Source organism: Schistocerca americana, chromosome 1 (genome assembly GCF_021461395.2).
Source record: "Schistocerca americana isolate TAMUIC-IGC-003095 chromosome 1, iqSchAmer2.1, whole genome shotgun sequence".
Classification (NCBI taxonomy): domain Eukaryota; kingdom Metazoa; phylum Arthropoda; class Insecta; order Orthoptera; family Acrididae; genus Schistocerca; species Schistocerca americana.
In genome coordinates this window covers 296,655,693-296,680,578 of record NC_060119.1, presented here as the reverse complement: position 1 = coordinate 296,680,578, position 24,886 = coordinate 296,655,693, and the positions used below count along the sequence as shown (strand labels likewise).

At 39.2% G+C, this 24,886-nt stretch overlaps 1 protein-coding gene across 2 annotated transcripts in view; it reads left to right on the top strand.

Moving 5' to 3' along the window:
• The window catches only part of LOC124595171 (putative tRNA (cytidine(32)/guanosine(34)-2'-O)-methyltransferase), an 80,630-nt gene that overhangs the window by 9,607 nt on the left and 46,137 nt on the right, over positions 1-24,886 (top strand). For both annotated transcript variants that reach the window (XM_047133794.1, XM_047133787.1), the window contains exons 2-4: positions 11,790-11,913; positions 21,737-21,806; positions 24,282-24,460. In XM_047133794.1, coding sequence (XP_046989750.1) covers positions 11,793-11,913; positions 21,737-21,806; positions 24,282-24,460 — 370 coding nt within the window. In that variant the 5' untranslated portion in view covers positions 11,790-11,792. The remainder of the gene's footprint in view (positions 1-11,789; positions 11,914-21,736; positions 21,807-24,281; positions 24,461-24,886) is intronic.

The window sequence follows — 24,886 nt, the reverse complement described above, 5'->3', positions numbered from 1 at the left end:
CCCAACGCTGGGGGCACTCTGACCGATCATGATGTATATAGCACGACGCACAGGATGGCGACAGGGGCCAGCGGCCGGAATTATGTTTACGCGCTGTGCGGGAGCGGCCGTAACGGCCGGATTGTACCGCTTGCACGTCGTCCACCCCTGACACAGTGGACGCGGCCGCGCCGCCCTGAACCTCCGCGACGTCTCACCACGCTTCCAGCTATTGACCCGCTGCGTGAGAGACTTCATACGATTGAGCAATGGACAGGACTTCCTCGAGGGAAGGGTTTTCTAACTGCAGGGCCCGTTGCCGGACCTCCCTATCAGGGGCCAAACGAACAATGACGTCGCGTACCATAAGGTGGGCGTACGACTCTCGCGACTGTTCCGTGACAAAATGACGCTTGCGACTAAGACCGTGCAGGGTAGTGGCCCACGCCCGGTAAGACTGATGGGGCTGTTTCTTGCATTGATAGAACTCGACCCTAGCCGCCACAACATGCATGCGGCGGTGATAATATGAAGACAGCAATGAACACAATGCGCCAAAAGACAAGGACGAGGGTTCCTGCAACGGCTCGAGCTGCCGCAAAACTTGATACAGCGAGGGAGATATCCAAGACAAGAGGAGAGCACGACATACCTCCGCATCGGCAACATGAAACGCCTGGAAATGCTGCCAAAGGCGATGTTCATATGCGTCCCAATCCTCCGCCGTCTCGTCATACGGGGGAAAGGGAGGAGGGAACGGCGCCGGAGCAGACGGCGTGGAGAGCAATGCCGGAAGCACTTGTTTCATGGTGGCCATGAGTTCCGTCTGCTGCGCAACCAAAACTCGCACCAAATCCTCCATGCCGTGGAGAAGCTGCAAAACCGGAAAAACGACGCAACACGCGAAAGAACATTTCATCCTCGTCGCCAATTGTGTAGTAACACTGTTCACGTTTACGTCGCACTTCACTTAGCGTAGACCGGGACTGTGTCCTAGGCATGCCCGATGTTAACTGACTGGGGCACGGCCTGTGCTGCCGGAGTTGTTGTTGTTGTTGTTGTTGTAATGCCGGCAGAGGTCGCGTCCGAATTCTCACGTGCCCTCTGGTGGACGGGACTCTACTTGCGGCAACTACCGTCCGTGACGCGCCGTGCCAATGTGCGCCTCCCGTGATCTTTCTGGTGGCTACTACAAGGTATCAATAATTTTCCAGACAAAATAAGACATCTGGGAAAAATTCTCTTTGCTGATAAAACATTATAGTCACTAGTAAAACACCAAAACTCATAGTTGTGAAAATAAAAAAGGCCTAACAGAGATGTACAGTTGGGCAGTATGTTGTAAATTAACACTGAACAAAATGAAAACAAAAATCAAGAATTTCTGTTAAAGGAGGAAAAGTAACTCTGTTGCTTTAAACATATATGATAAATATGTAGACTGCATAGCATACATGAAGTTTATAGGTCATTTGACATGGAACTGAAGATACTGACAAAGAGAATGTCATCAACATATTTGCATTTAATGCAGTAATGCCAACAAATAACTGTGTGGAGAATAACCAAATTGTTTTAATAAGAACACCGATCATTAGTTCCATACAAAGTCCATGTACATAGCTAGGCCAAGTCCAGACAAGTAAGAAGTGTCCTGAGAGTGCAGTCAAGTGAGCATACAAATGAACCATAATCCTCCTCTCTGGGATTATAATAGGTATGTTCACAAGGTGGTGCTGCCGCGCACTGACATGAGCAAGTTGAATCATAACTAGATGAGCAGGCACCACACATCTCTTTGGACTGTTTCCCTATTTCTTGCTTTGGCTTTTTCTGGATACGGTTATCCTGAGTAGTGGGATTCTTAGATTCCTCCCTTGTTCTCTTACTGCCTGCCCTCAACGTAGAAGGGGTTTGTACACCCCCTTTGCCCTGAGACAGTTTTTTGTTGGAGGTCTTGGGCTCAACCACTTTTAGTTCCCTCCACTTTTGTTTAGGAAGCCACTCTTTTCTCTCCTTTAGCTTTTGTTCTCTAAGAAGTTTCCTCCTCTGAGCCCCAGACAAGTCTTTGGTCTTAATCTGGTCCAACTTCTTACTAACCATTCCCACTCCTTGAACAGGTCTGTCTCCCTGTTCAGCTGAGGAGATGTTTTCCATTGGTTCCAGCCCCAGTGTTCAGGTGTCTGAGGTCTCAATTTGAGACTGAAGTGCTTTTTGAGTTTCCTCAAGACTTTAACCTAAAAAGCCACCTTGCCCATTCCACACAGTCCCAGCTATCCATGTTGTGGTCTCTTGCTTTTGGTGGACTCCTGACCTATTCAGCAGAGCCTGAAACCCAACCACAAAAAATTGAGGAATCTTTAGCTTAGATGGTCACAGAAACATCTGAGCCTCTGATGCATACCCTCCACTCAGCTCTGTACCAGAGGTCCACTATCAGTTCCGTTGACTAGGCTGCAAATATTGAGCTCTGCTTTCATCTCGCAAGCAAGTCCGGCAGCCTTTACCACTTGTGTTAGTTGTTCGGAACCACAGAGAATCCCTTCTGATCCAAAGCAGCATGTATCATTGGTAACTATGTGAGCACCGCCTGCAGTTGATATTATAGTCATAGGATACTACATTTTTTAGTTTTGTGAAGTGCACAATTTTATATTTCTGAACATTTAAAGCAAGTTGCCAATCTTTGCACCTCTTTGAAATGTAATCAGGATCTGACTGAATAGTTACACTACAAAAACAGTCAATTACTGATGAAATTATGTAATTGGATAGATAAAATATCTACTCACGAAATGGTGGAAGAACGCACATATAAAAGACTGCTGTGACTGGCAAGCTTTCGGAGCCAGTGGCTCCCTCGTCAGGCAGAAGGGTTGAAGGGAAAGGTAGAAGAGTGAAGGAAAGGGACTGGAGAGGTCTAGGAAAAGAGGTAGATTGTGGGAAAATCACCCAGAACCACAGGTCAGGGGATACTTATGTATGGGATGAGAAGTATAAAAAAAGAGTCTTTCTTTCTCATTCCGTACGGTAAGTCTCACCCGACCGGCATCTCTGGGTGACTTTCCCAAAATCTACCCCTTTTCCTACATCTCCGCAGACCTTTTACTTCACCCTTCTTCCTTCCCCTTCAACCCTTCTGCCTGAAGAAGGAGCCACTGGCTCCAAAAGCTCACCAATCTCAACAGTCTTTTATGTGTGTCCTACCGCCGCTTGGTGAGTGAATATTTCTGCAGCTTCTTTCAGACTGTACTTCATTATAGTTCACTGCATCATCTGCAAAAAGTCTGAGGTTACTAATTAATATTGTTTGCAAGGTCATTTATATACAACATGAACAACGAAGTTCCCAACACACTTCCCAGAGACACATTCAGAGTTACGTCTGCATCGAAGATAACATGCTTTGTCTTCCCTACCAAAAAGTCCTCAATCCAGTCACAAATTTCACTTGATACACTGTACAATCAAACTTTTGACAAGAAGCCCAGGTGCAGTACTGAGTCAAATGCTTTTCAGAAATCAAGAAATACTGTATCTGTCTGACTCCCTTGATGCAAATCTTTCACTATGTCATGTGAGAGAAGTGCAAGTTGGGATTCACATGATCAATGTTTTCAGAATCCATGCTGGTTGGCATTCTATTCAAGATACTTTAATATGTTTGAATTCAGAATATGTTCTAGAAGATTCTATAACAAATCAATGTAAGTGACATTGGACAGTAGTTTTGTGGATCACTGCTACTTTCCTTCTTGTAGACGGGTGTGGTTTTTTCCAACTGACGGACACGGTTTTTTGTTCAGGTGCTCTACGATAGATTATAGTCAGAAGAGGGGCTAACTAGCTGCAACTTCAATATAGAATCTGATAGGAATTCCATGGGGCCCAGGAGCTTTGTTCAATTTTAATGATTCCAGCTGTCTCTCAATACCACGGACACTAATACTGATTTCACTCTTCTTTTCAGTGGTATGAGCATCAAATTGTAGCAATTCTCCTGGATTTTCCTTTATAAAGGAACATTGAAGAACAAAGTTCAGCATTTCAGCTTTTGCATTGCTACCCTCAATTTCTGTTCCTGTCTCATTTGCTAGAGACTGGACACTAACTTTGGTGCCACTTACAGCCTTTACATATGACCAGGTTGTCTTTGGATTTTCTGAAATATCATTTGCCAATATTCTGTTGCCAATATTCTGTTGTGCTAGCTATTGAAGGCTTCATGCATTTCCCTCTTGACAGCCAAATAAGTTTCATTCAGCATCTCCCTGTCTATAGTCCTGTGCTTTGTTTTACACCTGTTATGTAATAGCCTCTTGTTTCTTTAGAAGTTTCTTTACAGGGACTATACCATTGAGGGTTCCTCCCGTTATAAACTGTTCTACTGGATACATATTTGTCCATTGCATAGTCAGTTATCCTCTACATGCACCTGCCCTGTGTCGAAAGTTTCAAGTTCCTTACTGATATAAGACACTACTGATTTTTTATCTGCTTAACTGGACATATATATCTTTCTGCTTGTTTTAGTTGTCCTTTGTACATTGGTAATCATTGTTGCCACAATCGCATCATAATCATTGATGCCAATTTCAATGTGGACATCCTAAAGAGGTTAGGTCTATTTGTTGCCATTGGATCCAGTATATTTCCATCATAAATGGGGTTCTAAATAATCTGCTCTTGGTAGTTTTCAGAGAAGGCATGTAGTAATATTTTACAGTATGCGTCATCGTGCCCACCACTAACAAAACTGTAATTTTCCCAATTGATTGTAGGATGATTAAAGTCACCACTGATGATTACAGTATGATTGGGAAACTTAAGTACAAGCAAACTGAGGTTTTCTGTAAACTTTTTAGTTACATCAGGAGAAGAGTCTGTTTTGTGATAGCAGGATCCTATTACAATTTTATGACCACCCCTGATACTAAGTCTTGCCCAAAAAAACTCACATGCAGCTTCAGTTTCTGTTTGAAAACATCTCACTGGTATTAGTTCATATTTCAACCGGCTTTCTGCACCTAGTACTTAGTGAGCTTCACAGCAACACTTTGAACTCTGGCTCATTGTTGTGAATGCTTCAGCAGTTAACCACTAGGATTTTAATACTGTCACCTGAGGAAGGCATTTCTTTTGATCTTACACTGATAGTTTTGGGTTTACTGCATGGTTATCTGGATTGGATGGAGAGTCGCCTAATCTAAAAATCCTTTGTGTGCATTCCACACAGTCAGCTACCTGGCTAGTGCACACCTTACAGTTCTCATTCTGCCAATAACATTGTCAGCAGAGGGAGAAGGAGCAGACACAGTTTCAGAGTACCCAGTTGCCCTCCAGGTGCGAAAGTACCCCACAGCCAGGAGAATCAGCATGGGGATCCAAAAATCTATGGAAATTTGTATTGTGTATCAGCAGGGAATGTGATCTGTAACTGAAAAAGTATCATAATAATCCCTCTACTGGCAAAAGATTCAGATTAGTTCTCCATTCAGATCTCTTGAGAGGGCAGTGCCAAGATGGAGGTGACTATGAGAAAATACTAGGAAAAATAAAGAAACAACAAAAAGGTTGCAGTCTTCGAGTCAAGGCAAGGAGTAGTCTGAGACTAGAAAATATAAAAATGGAAATGCTTAGGCAGAAACTAGATGTAGCAAAGGTCAGTGAGATATGACAGAAAAGAATAAAAATGTATGGTTGGACAAATACAGGATAATATCAACAAATGCAGAAAATGATTTAATGGGACTAGGATTTGATATGAACAGGAAGGAAGGACAAAAAGTTACTTAGTGGAAACAGATGTGATAGGGTTGTTCTGATCAGAATCAAAATCAAACCAATGCCAATAATTATAGTTTAGGTATACATGTCAATGTCAGAAACACAAGACGATGAGACAAACGGTTTATAGGGAGACAAATATGTAATTCAGCATTTAAAGGGAAATTAAAATCTGATAATCAAGGGGGATTGGAACACTATAATAGGAGGGAGACAGACTTATAAGAGAACATGCACTTAGCAACAGGAACAAAAGAGGAGAAAGATTCCTTGAGTTCTGCAATAAGTATTAGTTGGTAATAAAAAATACACTGTTCAAAAATCACAAGAGTAGGAGAGGTACTTTGACACTGGATTACATCATGGCGACACAGATATTCCAAAATCAAACATTAGATTGTAAGGCATACCTAGAAGCAGATGCACTCAGATTAGAAGTTAATTTTGGTGAAAAGAGTTGGCTGAAACTTAAGATAATCTTCAAGAAGCTTTACGATACAAGGAAGTAGGACACAGAAATACTGAGAAATGATATTCATCCTGAGGTAATGGATAATAGTAATAATTCCCTGTATCAACAGCAAGTTGCAAGTCTTTCAACTGGACACCATTTCAGTGACACATATTTCTAACCTACCCCAATAATCCTGCCAGAGAAGAGGAACTTGCAGTTCAATGTGAAATCTGAATGGTATATTATTCATAGCAAATCTTCTCATTATTGAGAGCTGAAAGCTGTGTTGAAGGTGGACTGAAATATTGCATGGTCCAACTGGGATTTGACCCTGCTACCTCTGGGTTACCAGACATGTGCTTTACTAGCTTTACTACTAGATTACCAGGCCTGACAGGCGACATATACTTCAGTAATGAGTACCTTAGTAGATAGTTCAGCTGAGGAGGAAAATAAATTCTGGTTAACAGAAGGAGTACTTTAATTGATCACACACAAGAAAGGAATTTTAAAATGTTCAGGAAAAGAGAAAAAAATTCAGCAGTATACATTGTTTATGATTAAAATCCATAGGAAGTGCAGGGAAGCTAAGTGAAACGACTGTAGGAAAAATATGAAGAAATAAAAAAGGAAATGGTCATCAGGTGGACTGATTTAGCATATAAAAAGTAAAAATAATTTTAGGTGATTTTAAAATGATGGACATTAACTTGAAAAATGTAAAAGAAATTCTAATGTTCAACACAGAGAAAAAGGAGATAAGTGGAATGAGTACAATGGGAGCCTCTACGAAGGAGTGGCACTGCCTGATAATGTGATGGAAGATGAAATGGTTGTTAGCATGGAGGACATAGAGTCACAGCTTAATAAAGCTTTTGAAAACTGGTGATCAAACAATGCAGAAGGAACATATAAAATTCCAGTGGAATTTTTTAAATCAGTAGGGGAAGTGGCAACCAAATGATTATTGAAGTCAGTGTGTAAACATACCTTCAGACTTTTGGAAGAATACCATTTGCACAATTCCAAATATAGTAAGGGCAGATAAATGAGAGAACTGCTACACAATGAACATTACAGACATTGCATCTAGACATGCATATGTATGTCTGCCCATTTGGAGACATTTTGTATAAGTTAACTCTGATGAAGGCAATGTTTAGAAGCTCAGCAACATTTCCAATCCCTGTTTATATGCCTGTTGACCACTCAATGCCCCAACTATGCATCTACTTCCTTTATTTGTAGTCTCCCTGTACTTTATAAAATCATATTACATTGTACAGTGCTGTAGACAGAATTACTCTGCTGCGGAGTATGCACTGGTATGAACCTTCCTGGCAGATTGAAACTGTTTGCCAGACCGAGACTCAAACTCAGGACCTTTGTCTTCTGCAGCCAAGTACACTATTGACTGAGCTAAACAAGCATGATTTGCAACCCGCCCTCACAGCTTTACTTCTGCCAGCACCTTGTCTCCTATATTCCAAACTTCACAGAAGCTCTCGTGCGAAACTTACAAGTGTATAACTCCTAGAAGAAAAGATATTGTGGAGATATGGCTTAGCCACAGCCTCGGAAAATTTCCATAATGAAATTTTCACTCTGCAGTGGAGTGTACACTGATATGAAACTTCCAGGCAGCTTAAAACTGTGTACAGGGGAGTTTCTGTGAAGTCTGGAAGGTAGAAAGTGAGGTATTGATGGAAGTAAAGCGCTGAGGATGGGTCATGAGTCATGCTTGGGTAGTTCAGTCGGTAGAGCACTTGCCTGTGAAGGGCAAAGGTCCTGAGTTCGAGTCTCGCTCAGGCACACAGTTTTAATCTACCAGGAGGTTTCAACAGTTCTGTAAGTTTGGACATACCAAGGAGTTTAGAGCATACTGACTAACATGTGATTGTATAATGTCTGGAGCCAAACAAATGAGATGTCATCAATCTCTGCCTGTTGTGTAATTATGCAACAAGGTAAAAGAAATCAGTATCATGGTGTCAGCTCCAAATTTCTGTAAAAACAAAATTAAGGAGTGTATCAAAATTAAAAAGTTGAGCAATCAGACAAACAGTGACAGAGTTTTGAATATATCCAAGGCTTGTCATCTGACAACCAGTTTTTAAAATCTGATCAACAGGTATACCACTGCTGGTGTCGGGAAAGCAAATTTGAAATATAAAGGATTGAGTACAGTTACCACCAGAATTTGAACTTGGTTGTAGATACTTGCACATTCTCAACAATATCTCACAATTTGCTTGGAGCCTAGACACCTAGAATACCTAAAATTATCACTCACAGTACACAGATAAGGTGACTGTGTCAGTAGAATCAACCTTTCTGAACACACACTAACAGACGAGTTCTATTTAAAAAATTCTGGAATATTTGTAATTTTGCGCCAATGATGTGTTGGAGCAAATGCAGTTGACATCCCTGCACACACTTGTGTTTAATTTGTAGATGCCGGAAGCTTCATTGTTGTATGTCTCTTAGTTATTGTTAAATGCTGTATTAAGTACAGTGTTGTGTCACACAGTTTGCGAATTTCAAAATGGCAGAATTAGAGGAACAACGCAGGCGTATTAAAGTTTGCGTGAAACTCAAGAAAACCTTTACCAAATGATGCAGGAAGCCTACAGTGATGAATGCTTAAGCTATAGCGGATTTTACAAAAGGTTCACACAGTTTAAAAATGGCCAGATGGAAGTTAAAGATGATCCTTGTTCAGAACACCCTTTGACATCTACCAACGCTGTTCCTTAAAAGAATCATACGGCTTGTGGACTTTTTTAATTTCCAAAGTTGAAAACCCCATTGGGTTGAAAATGTGCAACAGTAGACAAGATAACAGAAAATTCGCAGACGATAGTTTGCATGATCAAAGCGAGAGGGGTACCAAGACTGCTTCTGGAAGGGATAATGACACTGAGAGCAATTGTGGAGGAGAGTATTTCAAAGGAGACCATGCACAGTAAGTAAAATGTAAATGAAAAAAAATTTGTGGACATAGTTCCGGAATTTTTGGATTGGACCTCATATATCTTTATTCTGTCTGTGTGTGACTCAACTCTTTATATTCACTAGGTTTTAATTAATTTTCTGATCTTGACTTGTTCTTTTTAATATATGATTTGATTGGTTCTAATTGAGCTAGTTTACATTTTAGTTTTTTACTAATTTGTTGATGTATTAACTTACTTTGCTGTAGTTTATATTGAGGGTAACATGTTGGTGTCGTTATCTGAACATCCCCTCTGCGATCTGGATGCAAGGTGCTCTGCTGATTTGGTTACAAATTGATTTTTCAACATGTGTGTGTGTGTGTGTGTGTGTGTGTGTGTGTGTGAGAGAGAGAGAGAGAGAGAGAGAGAGAGAGAGAGAGAGAGAGAGAGAGAGAGAGAGAGAGAGATAGCTTGATAGTGGTTAAAAAGATAAAATAAATATGGTCTGTCATATAATCAGAATTCTCCAGTGTCGTCTATGTGGTTTCCTAGACTTATAGTTGCTTGAGAGTCTGTATGATGACTTTGATTATTGCACTACAGGGTCCTACAGCATTGATGGATTGCACTCTACACAATAAAGCTACAGAGATCCAAGACATCTTTCCCTCATTTAGTAACTGACCAAAGACTAGTTAAGGGTAAGGAGGCCCCAAGAGGTAGTGTCTTTTATTCGAGTATGCGCGGCTTAGCTAACATGAATTTTGAAAAGGACTTGTTAATGATATCTGTCATATCGCAGCTCAGTTGAAAATATGAATTGTCGTAGCCAATCACATTTATTATATTATACATTCTACTATACATTTCAGGGGCTTATACCTCCCTCCACAAGTGGATTTATGTTGATGTGGCATGGGCTGTATTGAATGTACAATTTTTGGGTAATGTATAATGACTGAAAGACAGTGCCACGAGTTTCCTATAATTTGTTCATACAATACATCATGCGTATTAATGTCTACCTGGTGATGGTGGTATGAGTGTGTGAAAGATGCAGCGAAAATACAGAGTGAACATTAATAAAACCCAAAAACTGCAGGGACGATTTCCTGACTGAAGATGGAGGAAAAAAAGGTTGTATGAACATGTGCCCGGAAATGCATCATTGCCACGGTAGATGGTGGTGACAAATGAAAGTTCCTCTGACCATGTGGTGCATGTTTTTTGTGTGGTGCAGACTGTGTGATTGACACAGCATACTGTCAGCAGTAGAATGGTCTGGTATTCATGTCAGAAACAAGCCGAGATTGTGTTTGTGTACGGCCAAGCAGATGGAAACAGTGGAGAGGCAGCACATGTGTACCAAAACAAGTACCCTCTCAGACACCAACCACATCACACAACATTTCAGGCCCTTTTTGGGCATTTGTGTTGTCATGGGTCCTTTCAGACAGATGATCTTGCAGGGAGGTGGCAGTCTGTGCATGCACCAGATTTTGAGGATTGGGTTCTACAGGATACTGAGACGAATCCTAGTACTAGCTCTAGGCAAGTGGCCTGCCAACAAGGTGTAAGCCAAAGTATGATTATGTGTATCATAAATCACAACTATGTGCATTGCATCCCGTAGTGGCCACTTCGAACATTTGTTGTGACATGTTTACAATGCAGCTCTGTACCGTGTTCTGCTACAGTTTGTTGTCGTTACACCATCCATTTCCAGACACATGTTCACAGTACCTTTTTTCCCCCATTTCCAGTCGGGAATTAATCACTGCAGTTTGTCAGTGTACACATATTTCACATATGAAAAATTGTCTGTACCTTGTTGTAACTTAAACTGTACAATGAGTTTTTGTCTGAAGCACTATGATTTAGTTTATGTGGTAAAGTGTAAGCTTTATTTGGCGATTTTCTGACTTCTCTTTTATGATGGCATCAGTGGATAATCCACCTAGAGGAAGCCTAATTTTCATGTTTGGCTTGTTATCAGTCAGCACTGGCTAAAGTATAAAGGACTATTCTTTGCAATTACTGCAGTTTGTTTGCTGCTGTTGACTGGAAAACCTGTATAATGCTCTCTACCATACACTACATCTCAGATCCACAGAGCAGTGTAAGTAGAATCATCTGCATGTTCAACTGCAGAATAATGCTGAAGACAACTTCCCCAGATGGTCCAGTGGTCTCAAATACTATCTGTGATTTATTGCTTGCACTTTTAAGACTTTATTGTTGGTCTGAGTCTCATTAGGATGACTTAATAGCTACTTAAAGGAGATGTGAACTTTTAATACTGGTGTCCAATGATATTTTAGGCACAGGATGAAGCAGCTGTTGGTTGGTAGCATTCGATGTTCCCTTGACACAGATCATGAATTATATTATCTTCATCTTGACTTGAAACTTATCACTGTATCATCTGATTTTGAGTGCCAAACCAACAGTGGTGTCTTGTATACAGTATAGTGTGGGTTGTGAATATCTAAACAGATATAAAATGATATTGTAAAGTTTTCATAATAATTTCACTTAAAGCGTAAAGTATTTTTCCACAGTGTCTTTTGTTAGTTTTATTTTTATTTATGTGTATTGATTATTGTAATTGAATTTTTTTTTTTTTTAAGGATATGGGAAAAAGGTCAAAAGACAAGCGTGACATTTATTACCGCCTAGCAAAAAGTGATGGTTGGAGAGCAAGAAGTGCTTATAAATTAATACAAATAGATGAGAAATTTAAGATTCTTGATGGTAAGTACTTTAGAAAGCCACAAACGTAAATAATTCTGGCTTAAACAAAGTTACAAGTATGTGTGTTTTATTGCTAAGTACAATCGTAAATAATATCATAGCCACTGGTCAATCATTTTTAACTGTACAAAATATTTGGCAATTTCATTTCTTTGCGTTGTCTGTCATCCAAGTACCTACTGAAATATGATAAAAGTTGATACTTTTTGTTGTCATTGGTTTTTAATGAACCAGTTTTCTGAAACGATTTTTGAAATTATAATTGTGGTAAGAAAAATGGTTCAAATGGCTCTGATCACTATGGGACTTAACATCTGAGGTCATCAGCCCCAATTGTGGTAAGACACAGCATTAATTTTGAAAAAGTCCAGTGTTTTGTGTTTATTTAAAAAAAAAAAAAAAAAACAATACATTTGGCGGGGTACACACAAAGAAGCATTAGCTAGATATCCATAAAGTAAGTTTTCCGCTTGTCCCACAGCTTGCAAACTATATGTTGCGTGAAGCGACTGCATGCGCATCATAAAGTACTGATGTGCCTTGGTGCATGTGCTAATGGAACTTTCTGAGGTCTCATAGTAGCTTCAAGCCAGCAGTTGTTAATGGAGGCTCAAATTTCAGTTCCCATTATGTGTGAAGTGGGGTGCTGATAAAGTTTTTGAATGCACAGATTTAAATTCGTCATCATCTGTGCCAGGCCCATAGGCATAATGTCATGAGCAAGCATTTGGCATGTCACAAGTGCAGCAACTTTGTAACTGGTCACCTAGATGTTTATGACAAAGAGCGCAGCAGGAGACCATGCCTCTGTACAAGCAAACTTGTGGAGCTCTTGCTGGAACACATTGTGGAGAATCGTCACATCACAGTCATGGCACTCAGCAGTCAGTTCTCACAGATGTAATGATACTTTTTGCACAGAATTGTCATGGAACCCCTATTGTTCAGAACACATTGTGGAGAATCATCACATCACAGTCATGGCACTCAGCAGTCAGTTCTCACAGATGTAATGATACTTTTTGCACAGAATTGTCATGGAACCCTTATTGTTCAGAAGAGCAACTGGCTCCAGAACAATAAGCAGAGTGTATGGGGGCAGCTTTCACTTTTCTGCAGCAGTACCATGATGACAGGAATGAGTTTCTGAGCTGGATAATCACAGGTGATGAGACATGGCTTGCCCACAGTAGTCCAAAAATCAAGCAGCAATCAATGTGTTAGTGTCACACTGCAAGATGAAATTCGAGCAGACTGTGTCAATGCTGAACGTGCTGTGTTGACTGTTCTGGGACAAATGGAGAGTTCTCATTTCAGATTCCTGATCATGGGTAAGACAGGGAATGCTGATCATTCATGCAAAATAATGCAGAAATAGTGATAGGTCATTCAGAACAAGTGGTGCAGAAAGCTCAGTTCTGGTGCCACCTTGCTGCACAATAACATTCAGCCACACACAACTCTTGCAAATGTTGTGCTGTGGCAACAAGTGCAACAGGAACCAACAGCAATCCGCACCGTCATGGTGACGGTATTCCAGTCCATCCGAGGCAGAAATTTAAACCAGCTGGCTTGCTAGCAGATCGATAGAGGGCAACATTAGTAGCCAAGCAAGCAGCAGATCCAAGGTGTGTGCACAGCACCAGTCAGTGCATGCAGGCCAGTCTGTGCGCACAGACCAAACTATTTCCTACCTCCTCTGATACTAAGTTTTAACTAATCATTTGGAAATGTTACTCTGCGAGACAACTATTTACGCCTGCACAGTGATGGTAGCCAGCAGTTCCAGTGCAGCCAGCCACATTGGATAGACCTCACCTGGATAGACCTCACCTACCATGATGAGTGCTTCTACTCTTTGCCATCACTGTGAAGTTGTACTGGCCCAAACAGGACTATGCCAAGTGGAGGGAACTTGGTATTTCGTTTTTCTGCTTCTCCTACACTTGCAAAATGTACCCTAAGTGCCAGTATTGCAAAATTCTTTGCTACTGACTTCAAAGGCATTCAACTGTCACTGTTACTTTTTGGAACTCAGATTGTTTGAGGATTCAGTCAGTCAAGAAGGTTCTTATTCTTAAGAAGTAAGTTACTGTGTTCATCCCCTACAGCCCGAACCTAACTCCCAATGATCGGAATCTCAGGAAATTACTGTTCAACCAGAGTCAGCATTTTGAGACTGACAGAGAGGCATAGATGGTTGTCACACATTGATTCCAATCCCTTGCGGCAAAATTCTTTGACACACAGATACAAAAGTTGGTCACACACAGGACAAGAGCCCGAATTTCGGGGGTGAGTATGTTGCAAAATAGCTCAACAGATTTTGTTTCTATTCCAATAAATCTTTCAATTAAATTGTGTTTTGTTTCTGTTCATGATCTATTTACTTCACATTTTTACACAATACTCCAATAAATATGTGGACAGACATAGGCTATATATATATATATATTTTTTTAATGTATCAGTATATATACATTATGAAACAGGAAAACAGTGTTATTAAAAATCTTAAAATTTCTTGACCAATGTACTTCAGATTTGTACACAATACACTAATAAAGATTCAAACAGATATGGGCTATATATTTTTTTAAACACTATACAGCTTTGATGTTAAAATTGGCTGCAAGAAAGAAAAAGCTGTGCTATGAAAATGTGTGGTTTCATTTTCTTTCTCTCAGTCAGTTTTAACAACAAGAGTGGGGCATTTAAACAATTAGACAAATTATTTCTTCCACATATATTCTTTCTTCTTATATATAATATTAAACAAAAATTGTATATACAACAATGTGCTATTTTGTTGTCGTCCTTGCAATTGGTTGCAACAGAAAACAGGAAAGATGTATTTATGGCTTATCAGCTTACAATTAGGGAATCTGAATCATCTGAAGTGAGAATGGGCACACACATGTACCAACATGAAAAAAAAATTGTCCAGAAGCTAGCAGAGTTACCAATCTTGTTTATGTGGCATTTGGTGGTATGTTACTTTTACTCCTAAATAATTTACCTTCCACCTGATCTTTCTGTAACCATAACTATTAATTTTGCCATTTCTGATCTCTCTGTTGTGGCTACTGATTTTCCAAAATAAAAACCTAGGGACTGAGAAAATAAGCACATAGCAGTTAGATTGCTGTACTGCAGCTCCCAAAAACTTTGACAAGTTCCTTTATTCTTGAGCATCCTCATACTTTTGCAGCACAATGATTGTTCCATAAAATTTCTGGTGTGCATCTGCATAAATGTCACTTTAATCGTTACTTAGATGTATATAATGAAACATACTCTAAGAAAAAAAAGACACACTACTACAGAATTATCCAAGTGGGATGGATATCGGTAGTGTGATGTACACATACAGACAAACAAATGATTACAATTTCAGAAAAATTCGGTGATTTACTCAAGCAAAAGAGCTTCAGAAACTGAGTATGTCAATAATGTGTTGTCCGTCTCTGGCCCTTATGGAAGCAATTATTTGGCTTGCATTTATTGATGGAGTTTTTGGATGTCCTGAGAGATATTGTGCCAAAGTCTGTCCAGTTGGCACATTAGATTGTCAGAATTCCGAGCTGGTTGGAGGGCTGTGCCTATAATGCTCCAAACATTCTCAGTTGGGTAGATATCTGGTGATGTTGCTTGCCAAGGTATGGTTTTGCAAGTGCGAAGACATGTGATAGAGTCTCTTTCCATGTGTAGGTTGGCATTATCTTGCTGCAGTGTATGCCCAGGATGGTTTGCCATGAAAGGCAATGTGGAATATCATCGACATACTGCTGTGCTATGAGAGTGCTGCAGATGATAACCAAAGGGGGTCCTGCTATGAAATGAAATGGCACCCCAGACCATCACTCATGGTTGTTGGGCTGTATGACAGGTAACGGTCAGATTAATTCCCCCCTCCATCCAGGGCATCTCCAGGCATGCCTTCATTGGTCATTGGGGCTCAATTTGAATTGGGGCTTGATTACTGAAGACAATTCTGCTTCAGTCACTAAAATTCGAGTCTGAATATGGCCAACACCACTGCAAATGGGCTGGTTGGTGTACAGAGGTCTGTGGTAGTCTCGGTGCAAGGGACATCTTGAGCTCAGCCCCACTCTTTGAGTTGCCTAAAAATGGTCTTTGTGGTCATTGAAGCACCAGTTGCATGTCAGATTGATGATAATGATGAATCCAAGGCTCTGAGGGCATCTATGATGATTGTCCCGTTCTCCTGTTCTGTTATCTCTCTAATTTGACGGCTTCCTTCTTGATGCAGTGTTCAGCCATGGTACATGGATTCCTGCCAACATCATTGAATAGTGGCATTGTTCCTATTCAAATGTCGAGTGATTTGCTGTTTGCTGCAAACGGCTTCTTTGAGTCCAACAACACATCCCCTCTCAAATGCTGACATCTACATATATTGCCCATGCACCTGTCTGTGAGGCATGACTGAGTACATAGAATGAAATTCAGAAAGACTTCATGCAATAGTATTGTCATGTCCCCTGTTTCCTGTTCTTGCAAGCAGGATGGTGAACTTGTTCTGCAGTGTCACACATTCATCCATCAGCTGCCAAAATTTACAGTTTTGCATTTTCTGTCAATATCTGTATGTATATCAATTTGTGACTAATATGCATAACTGCTTTGTGGTACATCTTTTGTTTCTCGGAATGTACTTCTTGCTAAAATTTAGCAAAACAAAGTACAGATTAAATTAAAGTGCATTGCTACTGGGACAGGAATCTCCAGCGCCACAAGGGAAACTACATAAGGAGCCAAAAATTAACCATAATCAAGGTTTTGTTAAGTGTGTCAAACATTATACATAGTATTTAGAAAAGTTATAGGTAGCAAAAAATATAAGATAATATGTCCATTGCTAAACATAGAAGTAAGACAGTGGCAGTGTAGTCTACTGTCAAATCAGAATTGGGAACCCATGTTAAAAGTCAAGCTATTTTGCTAATTAATTTAAAAAATGATATTACTGTAACTGCTGTTCAAAATTAAATGGTTCAATAAAATCTGATGTAGACTTGAGAGCCCATTTACAAAAGGATAATTTCAGAAACAGTGACAAAAAAACTGTTTCAAAACTTTTAATAAAATCTGTAAAACAGATGTGGGATACACAATATTGTTCTTAAAGAACAAAAATTCAGTGGCATGGAATGGAATATGAAGCACTGTAACCACAACTGCATATATCATCATTTCATATCCAGTTATTAATATTGTCAGTCAGTTCCTGGTACAAGGGTGTTACCCAAATGTGTCACTATATGCAGAGAAAAATTCTTTGCTTTGTAAGAGGTCAACAGGAGGTCTGGAAAGTTAACCTCCACACTCTTTTTCACCCTCCTCCCCTCCTAGAGGCATCTAAAGTAATCAAAAAGATTGTGTCAAACCAAAAGAAAATAAATTCTTCCATAAAATGCGTTTTTAATAAGTTTTTCTTCTGTAAAGTGAAATGCACTGTAAATGCCATCAGTAAGTTTACAAGGGGGTGGTTAATGAAAAGATAGGTTAATTGTAAATGGATGTAATACATTCATTACAGTAGACAAGAAACTCAAATCCACTGAGATAGAAGTTGATGACTGGGCAAGATTCAGCATCAAGAGTGGACACAAACTTATAATTTAGTGCTTCTATTGATTATTCGACTCAGTCCCCTGAAGAATGTAGAAACTGTAGAAAAGCTTCAGGTTGCTAGTACAAGTAAGGTAATCTTTGGAAGAGACTTTAATTGTGCAGCAATCAATTAGGATAGTTATAGTTTTGTAAACTGAGGACATGACAAAACTTTCTGTGGGTGATACCAAACAGTTAGTTTTGTAGAAATTACAATATTTTGAATAGGATTTATCTGTTTTGAACATGAAAACAATTGCTGCCTTATGCAGAAATTCATGTTGTAGGGAACTCTCATGTCTGGCTAACGAGGCAATTCAGCTTGACACAGTTAAAAGAGTCCACCTAAAAAAGAGGAATGGTGAAGAAAAGTTTAATTTAGAGCTGATACTAATTTCATCTGGATACGTGTGGCTGGATTGGCACACCAGATTGAGTATAAAGGAAGTAGTATCAAAGGATTACTCATCAATTAATTACAGTAATTCTCTTGTTTCTGTCACAGCATTGGAAGATAGGTGCATGTCAGAAGTTGAATGGATTTTTAAAACAGAGAACTGATGTACAAACATTGTTAAATAACAAATTCTTGTCATGAGTTGAGTGTCAAGATGCACACTTACATTTCAAACTTATAACAGCAACAAAAAGACAATCACAAAAGAATGAAGCTATAAACACTTCCAAGAAAATACTATATAGGTCATCAAGTATTCAAAATGCATACTGTCTACTCCAGTAAATTTATTCAGTAGGTGGTGCAAGGACTTATGGAGAGACTGGAGAGTGTAAGGATACAGTATCCTTACATAGTATCCATCATGCACAATGCAGTGATCATAAAAATAAAGCAAAGACTGTAATGCAGTAACAGTGTGTGAGTGAGTGAGAGAGAGTCGAATGTTAGAGTCCATGAGTGGAAGTCGGGTGTGCGAGAGGCTAGAGATGGTTGCTTGGTAACGAGGCTGGGGATTAGTGATAGAATATAGGTGTAATGGCACACAGTATTTGATTTCTGTTGAGTGTTTATGAACGCTGGTTTACAAAAGGGTGTTTTAATTAATAAAATCCAGTATTTGTGAAAAGGAGATGTTATCATTTAGTAGTTTTCCTTAGATTTCAGAAGAAAAGAAGGGCACAACAATGAGTTTCATGAAAAGGAGCTATTTACCTATTGTGCTAAATTAATTAAATATAACTTTATCTTCAGCGTATGTGAATAATAGTTTTGTGCAAAACTGTGGGGGGATGTTATAAGATATTCCTTTGATTTCATTGCATATGCTGTGACAGTATAATACTTTAAGTCCTCTTGGCTCATCAGGAACATATGCATAGACTTCACCTTTGAGTTTGCACCAGAGAGAAAGTCCTATGGTATCTAATCAGGCTGATGAGTAGGCCAACTGATAATTTCTTCACTTTGTATCCAGTGACCAGGAAAGGACTGAGTAGGCACTTTCCTAGCCATAAGTGAGTAGCATACTGGATGCCCATCATGCTAGTACCACATACATCTATATATTTCAAATGTCACTTCTTCTGGGAGAGTCTATAATGCTTTGGTAATAAATTGTGCTTGTCTTGTACTCATTAAGATTCCTTCATTAGCGTAGGAACCAATCATTCAGTCTCACAACAAATGTTCACACTTCACTGACTGTTGTTCAACCTGACTCAGCCAGTGCAAATTCTCAGCGGCCCAATAATCCATGTTTCTGACATAAAGATATACATGATTTATGAAGGTAGCTTAATTGGTGAAGATAATTCTTTAAAGAAAGAACCTTTTGTCCAAGTGTCACACCAGAACTGAGCAAAACATTCCATACATATTCTGCTATCCCACTAGTTAATCTGCTGGTGAAGTGTCACATGACACGGATGGAAGCTGTTTGTATGTTAAAAGAGAACAATACTGGGTTGATGTATTCCAGAGGCACTCACAGTTTCTTGAGATTAGTTTGAATTATGAGCAACAGCTGTCAGAACTTTTTTTTTCTGAACTCATTGCAGACTTGCTCCTTACCCTCTGTGTATTGTTCCAGTGCCCTTCCAATTTGCTGAATTGTCATTCCTCTTGAACACTTTTACTTTTATGAGTACAATTCAACTGTTCTCTTCACATTCCTTCTTTGCTCTTCATAAAAAAGTAGTGTATCTGTTATCTTGTGGTTTGTGGAAGATATTTATTATAGCAAGCTCTCCAGTGCTCCACCCATGTGAACAACACAGGCAAATGAAAGCTATAGTTTCTCTGTGACCCTTTTATACCAATATTGTGGTATGGCAATACTCTGTTTTCTCTTTATCTAATCTGACATATTTTCTTATTTAAGTGTGAAATCATGGACTTCTGCCTAAGACAGCAATCACTTTCATGCACAAAACAGATGGAGTGTAGAACCTTAATATTGTAATTTCTCTGAAACTGCTAGTTAGACTTCAAATAGTGAAATGCAGTACAATTTGGCTCTCTTATAACCCTTCATTGACCTCATTTTTAGTCTTTTACTCCATTTTGCAATCCGTGTTCTTGGTTTACTGTTGTCTTTACCAGTTCTCATTATTCATTGGTCTTTGAAGCTCTACCCACCTCTCTCTTCCTAACCTGTACATTTTTTTTTTTTTTTTAAAAAAAAAACTTCTTTCCTTCTGTCCAAGAACTGCAAGAGGCACATTTGATGGTAGTCCCTCCACTTGAGAATTTCAACTTCATCCTCTGCTGTCAGTCTATTTTTCTGCATCTTTATACTTTTTTAGTTATTGGAGTTTGATGTACTGGAAATTACCAGCATTTTCTTTTTTTAACTTCCTGTGGTAGTTTTCATATCTTTTGGTTATTGGTAACTCTTTATTTCCACTTTAGATAGGGACCGTATTGGATTCCGTAGAAATGTTGGAACACGTGAGGCAATACTAACCTTACGACTTATCTTAGAAGAAAGATTAAGAAAAGGCAAACCTACATTTCTAGCATTTGTAGACTTAGAGAAAGCTTTTGACAATGTTAACTGGAATACTCTCTTTCAAATTCTGAAGGTGGCAGGGGTAAAATACGGGGAGCGAAAGGCTGTTTACAATTTGTACAGAAACCAGATGGCAGTTATAAGAGTCGAGGGGCATGAAAGGGAAGCAGTGGTTGGGAAAGGAGTGAGACAGGGTTGTAGCCTGTCCCCGATGTTATTCAATCTCTATATTGAGCAAGGAGTAAAGGAAACAAAAGAAAAATTCGGAGTAGGTATTAAAATTCATGGAGAAGAAGTAAAAACTTTGAGGTTCGCCGATGACATTGTAATTCTGTCAGAGACAGCAAAGGACTTGGAAGAGCAGTTGAATGGAATGGACAGTGTCTTGAAACAAGGATAATGGAATGTAGTCAAATTAAATCGGGTGATGCTGAGGGAATTAGATTAGGAAATGAGACACTTAAAGTAGTAAAGGAATTTTGCTATTTAGGGAGTAAAATAACTGATGATGGTCGAAGTAGAGAGGATATAAAATGTAGACTGGCAATGGCAAGGAAATCATTTCTGAAGAAGAGAAATTTGTTAACATCGAGTATAGATTTAAGTGTCAGGAAGTCGTTTCTGAAAATATTTGTATGGAGTGTAGCCATGTATGGAAGTGAAACATGGATGATAACTAGTTTGGACAAGAAGAGAATAGAAGCTTTCAAAATGTGGTGCTACAGAAGAATGCTGAAGATAAAGTGGGTAGATCACATAACTAATGAGGAGGTATTGAATAGGATTGGGGAGAAGAGAAGTTTGTGGCACAACTTGACTAGAAGAAGGGATCGGTTGGTAGGACATATGTTTTGAGGCATCAAGGGATCGCAAATTTAGCGTTGGAGGGCAGCGTGGAGGCTAAAAATCGTAGAGGGAGACCAAGAGATGAATACACTAAGCAGATTCAGAAGGATGTAGGTTGCAGTAGGTACTGGGAGATGAAGACGCTTGCACAGGATAGAGTAGCACGGAGAGCTGCATCAAACTAGTCCCAGGACTGAAGACCACAACAACAACAACAACAACATAGGGACCGCTCATCCACATAATGGATTATTTATTTTTGATTGCTATGATATATTAAGATAAATTTCTGGAAAAAATTGTTATTACTACAGTCACCAAAATTTTTATCTGCCTGGGCTGAATATGCAAAAAAATTCTCTTTGTTGCAGAAGTTAGACGAGTAGTTGATTTGTGTGCTGCTCCAGGTAGCTGGAGTCAAGTCCTATCCAAAAGACTCAGGTAAGTTCCTAATATTTTGTCACCACTATATGTGAGTAATGTGCATCAGCAGTACTACAACACATCTGTTACTACCAGTCACAAACCTTCTGATGTCATCATGATTATTCTTAAATCATATTTTATAGAGTGTACTTTTAAATCTTTGATAAGGTGATGGTTCAAAAGAAATGCATCTTGGCTGACGAAGATTAACAGGAAAATGTATTGAAGATTTTTAATAGTTTCTCATGCACACGACTTTGGTTATCATACACAGCCTGATCTAAAGTATCTGAACATCTGTTAATGAACATTAATATGGAGTGTGTCCACTCTTCACCTCTATGACAGCTTGAACTCTGCAGGGGATACCGAAACCAGAGAAGGTAGCTACATTGAGCGAAGTCGATATTCTAAGTCATCCCAAAGGTGTCCAATTGGGGTCAGGTTGAGACTCTAGGTACATCAGTCTATTTCAGGAATGTTATTGTCCACAAACCGTTGCCTCACAGGTGCTGCTTTGTGATTTGGTGCATTGTCATGCTGACACAAGCAATCATCATCTCCGAACTGGTCCTCTGTTGTAAGCAGTTCACAGTGCTGTACAGTGTGTTCATATCCTGCTGCATTTAGCATTTTCTGAAGTGTAATAAGGGGAGCACACACCAGTGCTGAGAAACACCCCCTTACCATAGCACTTCCTTCTCCTTCATTGTTAGTTGTACACTGGATGGCTTGTAATGTTGTCCAGGTATTCATTGAACTCAAGCCATTCCCTTGGTTTGCCACAGGGTATAGTGTGAAACAATACTCCAAATAACTCTTTTTCCAGTCATCCACTGTCCATTGGCATTGCTCTTAACAGCAACTCGACACTGCGCAATAATCATTAATGAACTGTGACAGGAGCCCAAACAGAAGTTGTAGATGTACTAGGGCATTTATAAAAGCTCTGAAATACCAACTGAAACCTGGATCTGAAGCTAGAACAGAAACAATGGTTGATTGCTGCCCTTTACCATTTTGAAAGTCATATCACAGTCGTTGAGTACATTCAACTTCTCTAATGGAAGGTACTTTTATGAGCAACTCAAATGTTGCTTACATAGATTACAGAAATGCACAGACATAGAGCTAGCTCGACTACTGATAGTATTCTGGAAGTCAGGAGTGATTCCTTCTGCTGATTTAATGCGATTTTTTATGACCACTCTCTCCAATGTTCAATAGTCGTCCTTGTACATCAGTAAATGAGGTCTGCCTGGTCTTGGTTTATCTGTCGTGGTTCCTTTGTTCTTCCATGTCACAGTCACATCACCAACAGTCAAATTGGTAGCTATAGAAGGGTTGAAATTTCCTGATGGATTTGTGCCATCCAACAACTAGTTTTTGGTCAATGTCACTGAACTTTCCTGCTTGACCCGTTCGTCTGTTACTGCTTCTGTATTAACAACACAACACTCTCCACCTCCTTTTACACTGGTGGATCAGCCTCTCATGGCATCTAGTGCCCAATTACGCATTTCATAGTAGTGTACTTCAAACTGTTCATGAAATAAAAGGTTTTGTTCAATATTTGACTCATCCTATATAATTACATATCCTATTGTATCTTCTGAGAAGGAAATGTCAGTATGTCTAGTGGTTATTATATATGACTAAATAATATAGTTAGAACAACTAGTAGCTGTAGTTTCTGTTATTTTCAATTAGAAATATGCTAGGGGTATATACTGACAAATACACAAACAAGCTGGTTCATCTGACCTCAAGAAGGATAAGCAATAATCTCAGGTCCTGTGGAGACATATAAGTTATAAACATTACTTTTGCATAATGCTTTAGTTACTAAATAGCACTGATATCTCCTTTGCTACTGAGTACTTTTTTGTTCTATATTTGTTCTGTCAGCAGATGGATAGTTCATTCTACACAAAGAACTGTCATGGTTATCCAAACTCTTGTGGAATTAATTTAAACATTTATCAGTATGGGCAGGCATATTCTTCTGCTTACATTTGCAAAATTTTGGAAGTGCAGAGTTTAATGTACCATCTGTCATGCTGCACAAGGTATGGTAGGTGACCAGTCATGGTGGTTTCTTTTTTTACCAAAACAAAACAAAACAAGGCACCATTTGCCTTAATCATTTTAGGAATATCATAGAAATTCTAAATCTCAGTTGCTGGGTGAGGATTTGAACTCTGCTCCTTCCAAATGCGTCAGGCCTTTTAACCACAATGCCACCACATGTAATGCTCACATTCTAGCAAAAACTACTAACAGATTTTTGTAATTCCAGGTAGTCTGGTAATTTATGTGAAAGATTGTTAAAGTACAGTTTTATTTCTAAATATTTATTGTTGTGGATTTCTGTTTCTTTTATTTATACCCTTTCTTATCCAGTCAGCCACTTGTCGGTTTGTCCCATATGCTTAAAAGAAAAGAATAATTAGCTGTTGTCTCTATCAAGAAACATTTCTGCTTTTAAAGGGCTGATGATCCCAACACAGATACAAAAATTGTTGCTGTTGATTTGATGATAATGGCACCCATTGATGGTGTCACATGTATCTGTGGTGACATTACAAAGGGTGAAACAGCTAAAGAAATTGTTAACCAATTTGATGGAAGCTTAGCAGATCTTGTGGTTTGTGATGGAGCACCAGATGGTAAGTTCTATTCTGAAAATTACTTCAGTGTGTTTGACACTGTATACATTAAGTCAGTGGCTAATCAGCTAAATACCATCTAGAACTAGTTTTCAATATGGATACAAGCTGATGAAATTAATTAAAATTTGTTCCAAGGCTGGGACTTTAACCCGAGTCTCCTATTTACTAGGCAGATGTGCTATATACTATATAACCCTGGCATAGTGGCTAACACAGCTACAGCGAATACTCTAATCCAGAGCCCTCCCTAACACAGCTGACGATTTAAAAAGGAGCAAATCAAGATGGGCTGAGGTGTGAATTGGAGACATGTAGATTATATGTGCCTGAGGTATAAACAAGATTTCTCCTTTATGTGCAAAGCTAGAGTGCTATTACAATATCGGAGAGCTTCGGCAGTACTGACAGATTAAGAAGGGGAAA